This window comes from Syngnathus floridae, chromosome 1 (genome assembly GCF_059516105.1).
Source record: "Syngnathus floridae isolate MCC-2025c chromosome 1, RoL_Sflo_1.0, whole genome shotgun sequence".
Lineage (NCBI taxonomy): Eukaryota > Metazoa > Chordata > Actinopteri > Syngnathiformes > Syngnathidae > Syngnathus > Syngnathus floridae.
In genome coordinates this window covers 12732752-12749772 of record NC_142413.1, presented here as the reverse complement: position 1 = coordinate 12749772, position 17021 = coordinate 12732752, and the positions used below count along the sequence as shown (strand labels likewise).

At 41.2% G+C, this 17021-nt stretch overlaps 2 protein-coding genes across 4 annotated transcripts in view; one reads left to right on the top strand and one right to left on the bottom strand.

Annotated features, from left to right (window-relative positions):
- Nucleotides 1-7339, bottom strand: part of LOC148404164 (connector enhancer of kinase suppressor of ras 2) — a 55881-nt gene extending 48542 nt beyond the window's left edge. For all 3 annotated transcript variants that reach the window (XM_088374908.1, XM_088374910.1, XM_088374909.1), the window contains exon 1: nt 7001-7339. In XM_088374908.1, the coding sequence (XP_088231034.1) occupies nt 7001-7064 (64 nt within the window). In that variant the 5' untranslated portion in view covers nt 7065-7339. The remainder of the gene's footprint in view (nt 1-7000) is intronic.
- Nucleotides 7340-9018: 1679 nt separating this feature from the next.
- Nucleotides 9019-17015, top strand: hdx (highly divergent homeobox). The gene is made up of 11 exons (XM_088388085.1): nt 9019-9177; nt 9864-10012; nt 10797-10943; nt 11049-12179; nt 12254-12304; nt 14655-14801; nt 14926-15127; nt 15210-15286; nt 15855-15953; nt 16359-16481; nt 16564-17015. The coding sequence occupies exons 2-11, from the start codon at nt 9947-9949 to the stop codon at nt 16810-16812; spliced, it is 2292 nt and encodes a 763-aa protein (XP_088244211.1). The 5' UTR covers nt 9019-9177; nt 9864-9946; the 3' UTR covers nt 16813-17015.
- The last annotated feature ends 6 nt before the right edge of the window (nt 17016-17021 follow it).

The window sequence follows — 17021 nt, the reverse complement described above, 5'->3', positions numbered from 1 at the left end:
CCGTTTTCAAGGTGTAAGGGCTCTCCAACCAACATGGCTACACCATCGAACGGAACATACTTCATACAGAATGGCTGGTCGCTTTGTGGTCACAAGGTTTATCCGATGCTGCCCGCCAACTGGACACGAGCGTGTGCGCCAGTGTGTGTGACGGAACACACCTACAGACTAGAACATCATCAGCTGACGAAAACGCGAGCACATATACATCTTCTTAGACGTGACAGATGTGATAATGATAATGAGACGTGGATTGCGTAGATGCTGTTCTGTGTTTTTCTTTTTATTTTTTTTATTATTATTGATAGCATTCTGGTCGCCTAGGCCAAAGGGACCGTGTAAGAATTTTCCTGCTAATAACATCTGGCCAGCAGGTTTTTCGCTTACACATTAAGTTTGATTTGGGGTATTGAGGTAATGCCTCATCTTCACTGGAAGGTGTTGCTATCATTGTTTCTTGTTTTTATTTTTACCATTCTGCCTTCTTCATTATACGTATATATGTTTTCTTGCTTGTCTTTGTTGTTTGGGGTGGCATAATCATATGATAAATCAGGAGGGAGATGTTAGGGTTTTCTGGTTAGTTTGATCCTATGATTATGTTGGAATGTAACCTGTAATAATTAAACTCGCTTGTCCTGTCTTAACAAAAGTAGTAGAACAAAGTGCTAAGATCTTTTGAACTGATTGACTAGCTGCAGAGGAAGCAACCAAAGTGTTTTGTTCACACAACATCGTGAAGGACCCCCTGCTGTGCTTTGATCAGCCAGGGGCTTCGGCCATTTGCCCACTCTCAACCCCCACTCTGTTTCTCTTAATAAATATCCCCTCGCAGGAACAAGGGTTCAGACTTCATTCTGGAGTGAGTGAACTCTCCACCTGCAGGTGTCAAAAAGGACTTACTTGTCTCCGTGTGGTTCTTGCAAGATATTGTTTGAGTGAACAAATCTCTAACAGCTGGAGCCAAAAATATCTAGCGTGCTCGTATGAAAAAGCAGGTTTGCATATTTAGCTGGCGATGATCAATTTCAACATTTCATGACTGGCAGAGGTTGGGATGTGATGTAGTTTCAAGTTTTTGTTTTTGATCTTATGCTTTTGGCAACCGAAACCATGAAAAAACATCTTTCTACATATAGGTAGCAGTGTTTAATGCTGGGTTCCCTTCTTTGGCTTCCAGCTAACACTGTAACGTCACCATGATGTAGGCCGTAAAGAGGTCTATAGCCAAAAGAATTTTTGGGGCGCAAACACTGTCTACTGAAAGTTGGCGACTACTGAGTGGAAGCCTCTTCACACAGTTACCAAGGCGATGTAAAGGAACGCTCCATGTCCGACATATACAAAACATCCATCCATCCATCCATCCATCCATCCATCCATCCATCCATCCATCCATCCATCCATCCATCCATCCATCCATCCATCCATCCATCCATCCATCCATCCATCCATCCATCCATCCATCCGTAGCAAACCACAGTTGGAAATGAAGAACAAATAAAGATGTAAACTTTACATCACTGTAAAGTTCATTCTTTGTGGATACGGCCCTCAGTGTTCAACTTGCAAGGAAGAATGGGCATGACGGTAGTTTTGAGTAATTGACTTTTGGGAATAAATACAACGTTTTGAAATCAATGATTAATGTATTTTATTAATCAATATGAATCAAAATAAGTGGGATTATTCTTTGCAATCACCCACCCCTGCCAATATTGAACGAAGACCTGCGTATGTCACATTTTTAACAAGGCTATCACTGCTCATGCAAATACAAACACCTATATTTGTAAAAGTTTTCATAATAGTACAGTATTTCATTTTTATTATTTGATTTCTGTCTCGTCATGGCAGCACACTAACAGATATTCAGACTTGTGTTTATATTTATTGGGTTCGAGCCATTTCATATAGGAAGGATTTACACACGTCACAGACGGGCTTCTGCCTAATGTGCAAATTGGGCGCCTGATATGCTGACAGTGTTAGAGTTAAAGGCATTTAAATTGAGAATACACAGCCAGACAGAACTACGGCCAGGGAAAGTCTTGAGCGCCGTCACAAAATAAAGGAACATAAGGGGGCTTGGTTGTCTTTCACCCATTTGCTAGCAAATTCAGACAGAAAAAGAACATCTGGGAGATTCTTTCTGTACAAGAATCAGTCCATAATTCTACTTGGTTGGCAGGAGAAATAGAAATACAGAAATAGATCTGTCAAAAGCTTCATCGGCCCCAGATTGGTCTCATTCAAATTGACCCAACTTCCTTTTAACCCAAATTAAGTTGTTTTTAACCCAGCATTTTAAGGGTTTTGTATGCTTTCTTTGACTTTGAATTGGAAAACAACTGCGTTGCACGGGCCATCATTGTAAATTTGTTTGTTGGCATACTTCCTTGAATAGATCAAATCTGGTTAACCTAATACACTACTGCACTTCTTACAGATGGTTTAACCGTTCAATTATTATACTATCGTACTGTTTTTGGAGCAAACATAATTAGAAGAAGAATGTGCTGTCTTTTGTCATGGACTCAATAAAATACTCTTATTATTATTATTATTAGTTAGTTAGTTAGTTAGTTAGTTAGTTAGTTAGTTAGTTAGTTAGTTAGTTAGTTAGTTAGTTAGTTCGTTCGTTCGTTCGTTCGTTCCTTCCTTCCTTCCTTCCTTCCTTCCTTCCTTCCTTCCTTCCTTCCTTCCTTCCTTCATTCGTTCGTTAGTTAGTTTGCTTGCTTTCGTAGGAATATAACATGACTGCATTTTAGACATCCAAGTACATCTGCGTACGTATATGGATATGCGGATTTGCTCAGTCTTCATGTGACAGTTTAAAACTGGTCATTCATGGGTTATTCTCAACTTTTAAACAGGCATGTTTTTTTCTGCCTCAAGTGATGGGGACTGGACACTATATTCTGACTTGTATATGATACACTTTGACTTTGCAGAATATAAAGAAATACTATAAAAAGGCTCTAAAGGGCCAAATTCCATCAGTGCATGCATTTTCTGAACCACTTTAATAATAAATAATAATAATAAAAATTTCAGTTGCCACAGAAGTATGACACTGGCCGGCCAAGCCATGGATTTTTGCAGTCTGGAGGACATGTGTGGTGGCTGTCATCATATTCCGTTCATAAATATAGAAACAGTGTGCATAAAACCTTCTGAATCATTGTAGAAATCACTTCATTGATAGCATGGGAGGGTCACACACCAACACGTGTCATTTCTTTGAGCAACTTTACATCATCCACCCATTTAAGTCTGCTTGTGGTTCCTTATAAATGTACTTATTGCGCTTCAACCTTCTGCATAGACATAGAAAAACTGTTTCTTCTACCGTCATGCCTCTCACATGTCGATTTGAAAGCAAGTTAGAGGAGCCGCATTAATTGGTGGCAAAGCAAGACGGCTGTGTGCACGTCCACAACGGCGCAACACGCCTTTTTTTCAACTGTGCCAACTGAAGTTATCAAAACATTGTCTAGGCCACCTCCACACAGTTCGACAGCTTGGTGTGCTAGACTTGTACCAGGCACTAAAAAAATAGAACCCTGAACCTTTATGATACTGTCAATATCGTACTTTCCCAACAGCCTCTTTTAGCGATTGTTTGTTTGGGGTCATTTTCCTCTCCGGCAATGCATGCTCGATAGGATTGATTTATTTTCAAAAACCCTTTCACTTTTTTCTGCTGATGAATTCCTTTGAGATTTGGAATCTTGCGTCATTATCTTGGCATTTGGTTGTATTTCTCTTTAAACTGACCAACAAAACGAAAACAAAAGGTGCTATCTTGCCGACCTGTATTTAAGTGCTCAACTGTACTTTTCTAAACCATGTTTTCACAAATTTTTATTTTTTAAAATGATGTTCTGTATACTTAAGAAAATGTGCAATGCCAAATTCTTATTAAAAATTACATCTTAGAATTTTAAAGAACAATCAGCTGTTTCAGTACATTGAGTGTTTTTGGAAGACAGTCTGCCACATTCCGTGTCTGTCAAATACAAATACGCACGTAGAGGAAACTCCTCCAGTGTGGGTGTTCAAAATAAATGCTGATGACTCATCTTTCTATGAGCCTTGTTGTTCTGCTTGAAGTCTTTCACCAGCACACAAAGTCTAGTCTCCTGCTCAAATAGATTAACCTTGCAGAATAAAAGATTCCTAAAAATGCACCTCGGGAATCTCCCAGGAATATGTATGTTGTTGTCTGATATTGATTTTAATCAACTAAGTAATGCATGTATCATTTATGGAAAAATAATAATCATAATGATAGACAACAATGCATTAAGAACATTTGGCTGTGGTTAAGGTTAAATTATTTTGTGATTTGGTCCATAAAGTCACTCATTTTGCCTTATTATGACTACAATATTGGCACTTGCAATTAACCATTTGTTAAAAATGCCATTAATAATGGAATGCTGAAAACAATACATCAATCCTGCCTAAGGAGAAGGACCTTTCCAAAATAAATCACAATTTACCTTTAAATGGATGCTGTACAGTGAAACCTCTACTTACAAACATTTCCCCCCATCACTCAAGTGGACACTGCTATAGCAAGTCATCACATCTTTCACTTAAAAATTCATTTTATATTTTGCATTCACAATTATCGGAAAAATTACTTCTACTTACAAACTTTTCTACCTACGAACACAATCACAGAACGAATTAAGTTTGTAAGTAAAGGTTTCACTGTATTCCTATTCATTACGTAGCAATTGTGAATTTATGTGTAACCTGTAAATTATTTTGATAGTAAAGAGATAGTAAAGAGTTGTTAAACCGTTCTCTGACTTGAGAGTTTGAATTGAACAAGGTCAAATATTGCAAAAATATTGGTGATTAAAAAAGTCCTTCAGATTACCAGCCTCGAAAGAGAAAAGTGAAATTTCAGTCATCTAAGAATGAAAAGAAACAACTCATTACAAATAAAATTGCTTCACTGATTCAAAGAACAAAACATGCGTCTAAAGATTTGAGCTGTCACTTGATATGGCAAAGACCTTGCTTAAGCACTTATAAAATTGGCCTCAATGGCATACGCTTAAAAAATGCTGGGTTTAAAAACAACCCAATTTGGGTTAAAAATTGGACCGACCCAGGATATTAGGTCAATTGCATGATGCTTTGCAAAAAAACGGATAACATATCAAAGCAGTACTTGACAAAATGAAAACATGTGAGACACACTTGAAACTATGGATAAGAAAAGGAAAGTTAGCTCTCTGTTCAATACTGAGATCCACTGTTCTTGAGCAAGGCACCAAAAACTCATCTTCGTTGGGCACAAAGCCCTGCTGTAGCCATCCTTCATGGGCATCCTTTCTCATAGTATAACATCCATCCATCTATGGATCCATCATAGTATAACATCCATCCATCCATTTTCTGAACCGGTTTTCCTCACGAGGGTTGCGGGCATGCCAATCCCAGCTGACTTTGGGCAGTAGGCGTAGGACACCCTGAACTTGTTGTAAAACATGAATTTCCAATTAATATCAATTCCTTGCCATAATCAGCTTTGTTCTTCATTCTTCCATTAAAGATTTTATTGTCTAAAGTGATTTACACAATCAAATGTGATCAAATCATAATTGTACCCTCCAAGTCAATGATACAAAGCAAAACAAACGAACTGATAATTTTGATCTTTTTAAACAAAAAGCTGAAACAGCTGAAAAAGGACAACTATTCACACATAGATTGCCACCAATGGCACTTGATGGCTAATTTATTCGTTTTACCTAACATACATTTGAGAACATGGCAAGACGTCTTACAACCCAGAGAGGTCGCACACAATGACAGTGAGAACATCCACACAGAAAGACCCATCACAACATAGATTCAAACCTTCTTTCTGTGAGGTAACAGTGAAGCCTCTTTGGAAGCATTGAAGGTACTATTTCAAAATGTGAAAAATACAAATTAAAACAGTGTCTCAGTTTTCCTCTCATTCTGGCTTTCCTCCCAACCATTCATCAATGTAGAGGATGAAGCCAGCTGATGAGGTCACTTACAAATTCAAGGACCTTAGGCATCCATGTTTCCTCGCTGCCTTGTCCTCTGGGGGTTCTTCGTAACTACCTTAGCATATAAATGTACAGAACTGTGATCGACCATTAAAAATACTGGTAATAATGTTATACTACCTGCACAAATACAATAAATAAACCATTAAGCTGGTTGATCACACACACGATTGCGGACATTCCCATTTCCTCCCTTCTCTATCGCTACTGTCTGTCAATAGAGCTGCCACAGTTTGTGTCACACTGCTCCCTAGCTGATCAGTGTGTGAGTATCCATACACCCCCCACCCCCCTTTCCCACCAGCTGGAACATCGCTCATGCAGGCAGACATTCATATCCAGTAATTAATGGCATCTTGAAGGGCTCACCCAATTAGGAAATATCATTTCTTTGTGAATCTTAACTGAACAGGCTGACATTCAGGTTTGCTTTGATATGTGCGTGCGTGTGTGTGCACTTGTGTGATGGTGGTGATGCAGCTAACAGCATTAATTGCACGCACGAGTACATATAACACACACTCACATAGACGCAAACACACACACACACTGAGTGATGATATGAGCTCCAAGTGTGTGTCAGTGAAAGGAGCAGATGACAGATCCACCACATTCATTGATGGGACCACTGCATGGTGCTTACTCCAACCGCATCATCATCAGCAGCCTGTAGGTTTGACTTGTAAGGCTCACAGCTATGACACAAATAAACGCTGAGTGTCCTCACATTTTGTTTTAGGAAACCACTGCAGCAGATCCAACACATCTGGTTTTGCATTGAAACCATTCACTCATTCAGGAAGGAGAAGCTCCATGCATGCAGTGTGTGGCCGCTGCTGCTCACTTCACCACCACCACCACCCCATAATCCTCAGTCAGATCACATACAAGCCCGGACTTTGACGTGATGCAGGATGCAGAGAGGGATCCTAACTTACCTTTCATCCAGTCCAGCACTTGCTTTGGTGTCCATTTACTTATAGGTTCCATAACCAAAGCCATGATGTCACAGCCTCTGTGCGTTAAACAGCAAAGGAGTGAAAGCAGGCTTCATAAAACGACTTGACTGTCACATCTGGAGTGACATGGTGCCGGATCACTCGGAGTGTAAAAAGACGGTTGTCGGTTTTATTCCCTCCATCAGAGCATGGCCGCCTGCAGAAACGGTGAACGGGATGCGGTGGTGCAATCTACGCGCACGCACAGACTCACGCGCGCACACGCGCTCCCTGCCGCTTTACCCTCCCCTCTCCCTCGCTTCTCGTGCCTTCCCGCCAGCAGCTCGCGCGATGTGAGAAGGGGATTCGATGGGAGGGTGGGACCCCTCCCCTCCCCTCTCCTCTCCTCTCCCCCAGCCTACCTCGCTGCAGCATCATAAGGGCCACCTCTCACAATACAGACCAGGGAATGGTGCAACGCACATCATACAGAGGAGGACCTCGTTCCGCGCCCCCTCCTCCCTCCAGCCTCACTTTTTAGAAACACAAAGTCAAAGGGCGTTTAGGGGATGTTTTAAAATGATTTTAAATGGAGAATATTGAACATTACAATAAAAGGCATCAAGTGTGTGTCAACAGGGTGAGGGAACTGTTTGTGCTTTTTTGTTATGTCTGCTTCAACAAAAAAAAAAAGTGTTATGTTGATGACTAATATCAAGATACTCTATGCAAAGGGGAAATCCGCAACAGTCGTCTGCATCTGTACATCAAGACTAAGCGATCAGCTGTGAGGGACAGCGCCCCCTATTGTGCACCTGAGACATGGGTGACGTAATGGAATAACGCGTCACTGTCCAACACAAGACGCACACACGCACACGTTCAAAGGGGCCTAAAAGTCAGATTCCTCACAAATCAAAATACGCAGACATGTGTCTTCTTCACATATTCTTACACAATATTTTCCTATCAGTGGAGTACTTTTAGTTGTCTTTATGCGAGGAGTGGTTCCACATTTGCTCCAAATATATCTGACCTGCAATCACTCCCCTCTCAATACATGGCTTGAGATAAATTTTTCAGGTAAAATGACGCTATATGAATACATTTGACTTGCTAAAGCAAAGACATAATGTAATAATATCTTAGAGAAATCAAATATTTAATGTTTTTAGATTGACAAGTTTTTACTTTTCTGCAGAAATGTCTAACACGTTTAAGATGGAAAATAAAGCTTTCGACGCATGCATATCCAATCCCTGGACGTGGGTGTGTGGTTAGGGTTTATGAGAAGTAATAAATAACTGATCAATTTAAATTGTTGCATTTTGATGTTGCAATTCCCTTTGGAAGTGACAAGGATGGACAAGGTCAGGAATGAACATATCGGAGGGACAGCTCAGGTGGGACGGTTTGGAGACAAACTCAGAGGGTGAGAATGAGATGGCATGGACATGCGGAGGAGGAATCCGGGGTACATCGGGAGAAGGATGCTGAGGATGGAGCCACCGGGCAGAAAGAGAAGAGGGAGGCCAAAGAGCAAGTTTAAGGATGTGGTGAGGGATGACATGCAGGATGTTGGTGTGCCAAAGCAAGATACAGGGGACAGAGTGAGATGGAAACGATTGATCTCCTGTGGCGACCCCTAACGGGAGCAGCCAAAAGAAGTGAAATAAATCTCCCCAAAAATGGCCACTCCTCTGGAAAAGGCTAAATATGTCTAATGTTTTATGAAAACAAACTCAGATATGTGATAAAAGTATAAGTTGTTAAAAGCATTGCCAAATACATGAGACGTTACGACAAACTATAATGCATTAATGATTTCAACCTGCACCAAACTTGCAGACTCAAGTTTGGACCTACACTGTCTTCAAAATAATATGTTAATATGGACACTGAAAGAAAAGATAAGCGCCTGTTTCGCTGCTCCTCGTCCTCCTTCCAAGGCTCCTTTCTCCACAAAGTCAACGAGGGGCGGGGCATCGCTGCTCAGTTTTCAGCCCTCTCCGGATGTCAACGATGATCTCGCGTTCCCATTGGCCCGCTTACGTCGATACGTCACAATCATGATTAGAATTGATGATCGGACGGTCTGATTTCATTGTCTAGCAACGGGGTCCGTGGGAATGAAATCTGCTTGAATTTAGGAGCTTCGTCTGAATTCGACACAGCAAGTATGAACATAATTTGACTTTTCACTTAGTTGTTTCCCGCCAGGTTTTTGTTGCTATTTGCTCGAAGCCAGGGTCAGTCAAATGGCAGCGGTGAGGCACATGAAATCTCGGCTTTGAAGGAAAAGTTGAGCTGCAGCTGTCCTTTTGGGAAAGCTTTGCTAATGCTAGCTCGCATCTGCTGGTACAGACATGGCCGCTCGGGCCTTCTGGCTACGTTTAAAGATCCCGTGCCTGCGTGCCGCTTACTGAATTTGTTTTCTATGTGCCCGTATGTGGCAAACTATAGATACACGCTCCCTGGGTGGGAGGTTTGTTTCTTAATCCTCGCGCAAGTGCCAAGTGGCGTTGCTAATTATCTCTGTTACGTTTCCCTATTCGCAGATCGCTTGGCAAAATAAAGCCGCTGAATGCTTATTGGTCGTACAACAGTCCATGTGGCTTTTGGTGCGTGTGTTCGTTTAACCGCCTGAGATGGGTTTGCTTAAGTTGGTAACAACATTCTGTTGTTGTGCAGTACCTTTCTGCTGGTACTCTGGAAAGCAACCGCATGGGGACAACTACTTGATTTTGTTCTGATGGGAGTAAGGGATGGACGTGGACTACTTTTTGTTGAGGCGGGGTAATTTTGCGATTAAACTAGTAACTTTTCAAGTTCTCTGCTTTGGTCCCATCCCATTGCTCAACAGTGCGTCGGGTGCACTGAGAGGAGAAGATGTGGAGAGACGAGATGGTGACAACATAAAGCCTCGGATGTTTTGCTGTGATCGGCATGGCAGCTCCTTTCCCCTCCAACAGCAGCATGGATTCATGGCCACACAGACGTGGCCTCCAGGCTGTAAGTATTCATGCTTATGCTGCTGTCATGCAATAATAATCACTAATAATAATTTTCTTAACACAGACCCCTTTTACAGAAGTTACTGGCGCCTACCACAGGAAGGAACATAATAAATTACTCTGTTTACAGTTGACGACTATGGATAAATGAGTAGTTTTATGTTATGAAATGAGTACCAGATCAGGCAAAAAATAATAAGGTCAAAGTGCTGTGCATTTACTGTGCAGTATTTATTACGCAGTTTACTGTAAAAGAAAAAATTAACAGCATATAATATTTTGAAGAAAGAAAAAAGCGAAAGAGCTGTCTGATGACCACACTGGCAGTCTCTCTCTTGACAAAGAGGAACTGTGTCATGTCACATCCCCCGCAATGTAAACTGTTTACTTTAATGTAAAATCAGGAGATTAGCGGGTGAAACGACTGAGCGGGAGTTACGTGGGGGATAGGGTTGAAATTTGGGAGGCTCCCGCCTGGATTGGGGGTGTAGGCAAATATGGACCATGTTAGAATGGCAGGTATAAAAATGTCTTGTTGGCTATAAAATGGAGTACACAAAAAAGTGAAAGTGAATTACCCATTCAGTGTACAGCATGGTGGCCGATTAGTTAGCATGTCCGCTTCACAATGCAGAGGTTGTGGGTTCGAATCTAGGCTCCAGCCTTCCTGTGGGAAGTTTCAATGTTCTCCCTGTGCATGTGTGGGTTTTACTCTTTACTCGGGTTTCCTAGATGGATGGACTGGTTGCTCTGCGACATCACTGTCTGTGATTGCTTCCTAGATGAACCTGCGGTCGGTATTCACAGTGGAACAGCAGATGATCCTGGAGCGTTACTATGATAATGGAATGACCAATCAAAGCAAGGCTTGCTTCCAGCTAATACTGCAATGTGCTCAGGAGGCCAAACTAGACTTCAGTGTTGTCCGGGTAAGGATATTGAGATGGCAACCAGTTTTCTTTGAGTGCCTTCATGTGACTTAGTTTTTGCAATGGTGTTTCATATTACTGATTGAATTGTACTTCTCCCTATAGACATGGGTCGGTAACAAAAGAAGGAAACTTGCCTCCAAGGGAGACCAAAATGGAGGCTTGTCTCATTCCTTACCGAGTCATGGACTTGCTGGGGGACTGTTGTCCAATCATCCGCTGGCTCATGGAGCTATGTCCAATCATGGTCTCTCTGCAGCAACATTGCTCCCAGCTGAACTTGCTGCCGTGCGGAATATACATAATCGCGCACACCTTCTCCCCACATCCTCCACCTCTGCTTCTTCTCCCTCTTCTCTGAGCAGTGGGAACAACAATAATAATGACGTCCTTCACACAAGTCTCTACTCCCAGAACTCCAACCCTCGCTCTCGGCCAAAACCCACAGGCCCCATACAGTCAGAGACTGAGCTCTCAGCACTCCCTCCTTGCTCTTTAGTCAGTCAGGCTATGCAGAGCAGAACCAATAGCAACTCCTCATCTCTTCACTCCAAGCTTGTGTCACTCTCTCAGAATTTGCCTTCCCTCACGTCTTCTTCTGCATCTTTGGTCTATACTGCTGGAAGGGACATGAAATCAAGTGTGCCCGTCAGGGACGTAGGATTGACTGCAGGGGTAGGAAGCCTACCTCCCAACTGGACTCGAACATTTGGTACTGCACAGACTCAGACATGGTCCTCTTCCCCTCAGTCCCAGGCGCTGCTTCAGCCCAGATCTGAGACCAATCCGCAACCACCACCACCCCTTGCTCCACACAAGACCCGTCTGTCCCTTTCTCTCCAAAACTCAAGTCCTACCTCAGAGCACACACCCTGCTCCCAGCAGGTGTTCACTTATGCGGACAGGGGTGAGGGCAGCAGAATTAAGGCTGGACTAGGTTGTACTTTAAGACCCCAGGAGATGCAGAGGCCAGTTTTACGCACTTTGGATACCAGTCATAACATCTCCATTGCCATGGAAACCGCAGATGAAGAAGATGAGTGGCAGAGGGAAGAAGAACTGGCCAATATGGCTGCTCAGAATAACATGCACCAGGAGCAGACGATGTCTTTGCTAAAAGGGAGCCCTGCTTTGACCATGGCCCACTCCCAAAATCTGCTGCTCAAGAGCAACTCAACTCAGCAGGGCAGCTACCCCTTCACACATACCTCGCTGTCTGGGGATGACAGCTCTCAGGTAGGAAAGGTTCTATGATGTCAAGCTGAGTGAATTGAAAGCCTGACTCTGATTGGCTTTTTGTTTGTTTCTAGACTTCAGTCAGTGCCGCCACTTGGGTTGTCAGCAACTCCAGAAAAAGAACAGTGAGTTCTATTGTGCCAAATTCAGTGCAAAGAGTGCAACATGCACTCAATGGACACTTAATTAGGTATAGCATAGTTCCTCAAATAGTGACCACATATTGTGTGTGTGTGTGCATGTATGTATATAGTATACACACACATACACAGTCATTTTTTAGTATTGATTTTTTTTTGTTCATTGATGAATCAAACTGAAAAAAAAACATTCTATTCAAATTTTTATCCCTGTATTATATAAAAACAATACATTATCTCAAATTGACTTTGCAGAAAATGCACAAAAATATATTACCATTCAATTAGTGGTTTGGTCTTTAATGTGCAGAGTTAAAGAAAGGGGGAGACAATGCAAGACTTTGCACTAGCTGGTCTCTAATTGACTGCAAGCTCTAAAACACATTAAACTGCAGGGTGCTCATTTTCTATAATCGGCAATGGCTATTCGATCGGAGCACCACTAGACTATAATTGTGTGATATTACTCAGAAACTGGGTTGTAGAATTTATGTCCAAACCTACAGTGTTCAATAGATTTCTTAAACCATTGTACAGTAGATCAGTGATTCCCAACTCAGGTGTTACGGCAAGCGAGTGAGAGATTATCAGGGGTTTGGAGCAAAATGATCTAATTTCACATTGTTTTTTTGACAGATTTAAAAGCACTCCCATTAAGGCTATCAAATACCCCCCATCCCTGCTGTAATTGATACAATCCTTTATCTGCATTTGAGTAGCAACTCTGGTCACTATTTGCAGGAATACAGTAATCTATGAGCTAATACGAAAAATGTCCTTAACAAAAACAATAATGCTCAAGTTTGATTGTCAGTTTAAGAGATACGTATGTATTGCCTGAAAACTGTGTTGTGGTTGCAGTAAGTATGAACTGTACTGAATTGTACCGAACTGTTAGTTTTGTCTTGGCCCGATACCTTATTTTGGTCTTGCTGTACTGTGGTTTAAAAACTCACTTATGTAGTAAGAGGCTGAGACGGCAGCTCTATTCCTCAACTACATTGCAGCAGCACCGTCTAGTGGTCACAGTAGTAGCAATACGCCACAAGTATGTAAATAATTGGAAGCTCCATGCTGTTGATAAGAAGTCCTTCCACATTCTTCACCTCATTAACAATATCAATATCTGAGCATTAGTTTTTGTAAAGACAGATTTTTTTATATGTACAGCTCTGCTGTTCAGGTTTGATTCACATGACGAGTAATCTACCTAGTATGTGAAAGGAAACAATACTGTTGAGATTAGTGTAATTGTTTTTTAACATTTTCCATAAAGGGAGAAGTATTTACTGTACCTACTCTGATCAAGAAACAAGTGAATGAACAAGTATTCAGCACTGCTTCTCGGTAATACTTGTCAACGGTAACCACACTTTTTGCACAGAGATGCGGCAAATTCTTTTTTCTTTGTTTGCAACGGAGTTAAAACGTCACAGATCAACAGTGACTTTTAATCAGGGGTGTCTTTATGTGTCCTAGAATGCATTTTTCACACGGGTTTAAAAAACTTGCCCTGCGATTGGCTGGCAACCAGTTCAGGGTGTCCCCCGCCTACTGCCCGATGACTGCTGGGATAGGCTCCAGCACACCCGCGACCCCCGTGGGGACAAGCGGTATAGAAAATAGATGGATGGATGGGTTTAAAAAACTCTTACTTTGTTTTATCTTTTTTAGCACATCAGGATTTTGAGATATTATTTGCATGGTTTTAAGTTTGATCTATAAAAGCTTGCACAATATGAATTTTACCATGCAGTAAATTTGTAGCTAATGACAGGGAAAATAATCCACATTTTACTCACAAATTAAATTTATCAGGGCTACACTTAATAAATATTACTAATAAATATATTACTATTTTACATATTATTATTATTGGTACTATGAAAACCTGATGTGGTAGACAAAAAACAAAGGCACATTCTGAAGTAGCACATGTCGAAAAGTTTTCTTGCATCACTGATTAAAAATTTTGGAAAATATTTGTTGACCAGTGTTTAATTTTTGTCTGTTTCAATTTCGTCCTTGCTGAAACATGTTTCTTCTCTCCCTGTACATGTTGAGTTTCTCGCTTTCCTTTCACTGCTCATGTATGGAAAATGCTTTTTTTTTTTTTTTTTTTTTTTTTTTTTTTATACATTGTTTGTGTCAGTTCTCATCAAGTTACAAAAGAAAACTTTTTGGTGTGCTTCAAAAAGATGTAGCATTATACTAACCTCCTCTTTTTTTTTGAACTACCCTGATGTAAAGCATGGTTGATCTCCTCAGGATGTTTTCTGGGCTCTTGTCTAGTAACAGATTGTGCTCAGCATCTTTGTGCACATTGTGTGTTCAGTTGCAGGATCGCACCCAATTCAGCGATGGGGATATCATTCAACTGAAACGCTTCTGGGAAAGGGGCATGACCAGCCTGGGCTCAGTGTGCAAGGAAAAGATCACTGCCGCAGCAAACCACCTCAATGTAGACACTGAAATCGTAAAGGTAAAAACAATTCTGGTTAAACCTAAATGTAAGGTGTCTTTTGCGATTTGAGATAAATACATACGTACTGCAAATACATCTTTGTCACATACCACCATATCTTTACTTTGTCCCTGGCTGGCAGACATGGATCAGCAACAGACGAAGGAAATTCCGTCTCATGGGTATTGAAATACCACCGCCTAAAGGTGGGCCTGCTGTATTCACAAACACGAACTCCCCCAGAGGTGACTCTCCGGTGGCGTTTAGCCCTGAAGAAGATTGCCTCGGAACACCCGACCTAGGAGATGACTTGAATGATGGGGTATCTCTCTGCCTCTCTGAAGGTGGGGACTCTGATGCAACACTCGCATGGTTTATCTCTTTGAATTGTGGAACTCAGTCTTAATGCAGAGCTCTCACCTCCAGATAGCACCATTGACTCACACCAGAGAGATGAAAACGGAACAAATGTGACTGGTTCTGCGCTGCTGGCTAATAATGTGGTACTCCAATTCTTGCTCCATAGCGACTCTTTATCAATTCTGTCATTTTTACACTATGTTGCTTCGATTGTCATATGCAGACTTGGTATGATTCTTGAGGCCGTTTTGTGTTTTATCGTCAGCATGCTGATGACAATGACAATTTATTCACTTTTGAATAACTACATTCATTTTCACCTTGCCAGAGTGCAAGTTAAGGCAAGATAGATTGGTCTGTTAAAGTTATACAATTTTCAGAAATTATTAGGCCCGTTACTTGTTAGATAATAAATACACACAAGGGCAAAATTGGTGGTCAGTTTCAAGTTATTTCACTGACCACTGTGGGGGTTTTCTTCCGTTAACAATTTGGTTTATATAGGGCCAAGGATCATTTTATGTTTTATGTGGGAAGTTATTTTTGACTTATGTTTTGTGCGATAAGTTTCTTTTATGGTATTTTTGTTGAAACGCTGAACAACTAAACTCCGTCATTATTCATAAGTGTGAAAACTTATATAATATTGTTGATGCATAGTAAATCATTATAGCACAATGTGCTGATGACATATGTATGTTTGTTTAATAGAAAGTTGAAGTGATTGATGGGGATGAAGAGGAAGACTGCGACGAGGGGGAAATGATGCCCTTAGATTTAGAGCAGATGCAAAGCCTACTTGAATTCAAGGTGAGGACACACATTGCATGCATGTGCCTTGTTATTCTCTGGCTCGCAGTGTAAGTATACTTGGCCATAAAGACAAATCGTGCATTGACTTTGTGTACTATACTAAAAGTGCAAATTGTCTTCACTTGGGGAAAAAAAAAAAGATGTTTCTTGCAATTTGTATTATCTTTTTAAAAGTTTGAACAGTTCTTACTATTCAGTTTGTTGTGCTTATACTGTACATAAGAGGAGACATTCATCCATTGATTAGGGTTGACAGTCTTAATGGCCCTCCGAAGGAAACTGACGACAATGCGGCCCGCGACAAAAATTACTTTGACACCCCTGGTCTAGCCAATGAAAGTGCCTCGTGTTGGTATCTGGCGTAACTTCAGCTGAAATAGTGTTGTTTTTTATACTTTTCAGCATGAGGAAGTGCAGTTCTTGGAGAATGAGCTAGAGAACCAAAAACAAAAATACCTGGACCTTGCAAGCTTCACCAAGAGGCTGCTTTGTGCTGTGAGAAGTAAAGATGTGGAGAAACAGCAGGTACATTCAATAGTACTAGTAGGTTTACCAACCTGAAAAGTGTCAAGTGTTTTCTTTATGGTTTTACTGATTGATTGTTCAGGAACTCATCGCCAGTCTACCTCAGCTTTCGGACCAGGTGTGGGACATGACCAAGGACAGAGGAACATTGCCTGATGTTGTGTCTGAAGAAAAGTCCTCCAACCATTGTATTACCATGACAAGTGGTGTTGAACACACACAGGACCTGGCAAATAAAGGCTCCCCATTGAGGAACATTAAAGACAATAAAGTTACCGAGCCCTCTGCATCAGAGGAGAAAATGCAAGGAGTGCAAGAAAATGGCCAATGAGAACTTCTACACAAACAATTATTTGTAGATGCTACACGGAAATTTATTTTAAACTGGAGTTGCTAGCCATCCATCATTACAAACACATCCTCGGTGTACAGTGCCTGTGGATTGAAGCTTGGCTCATTCAATTCTTTTTTTATTGCACATTATTTGCCTTTCTCCGGCCAAGTCACAAGAAAAATAAAAGAACTTCCACCTGATGTGAT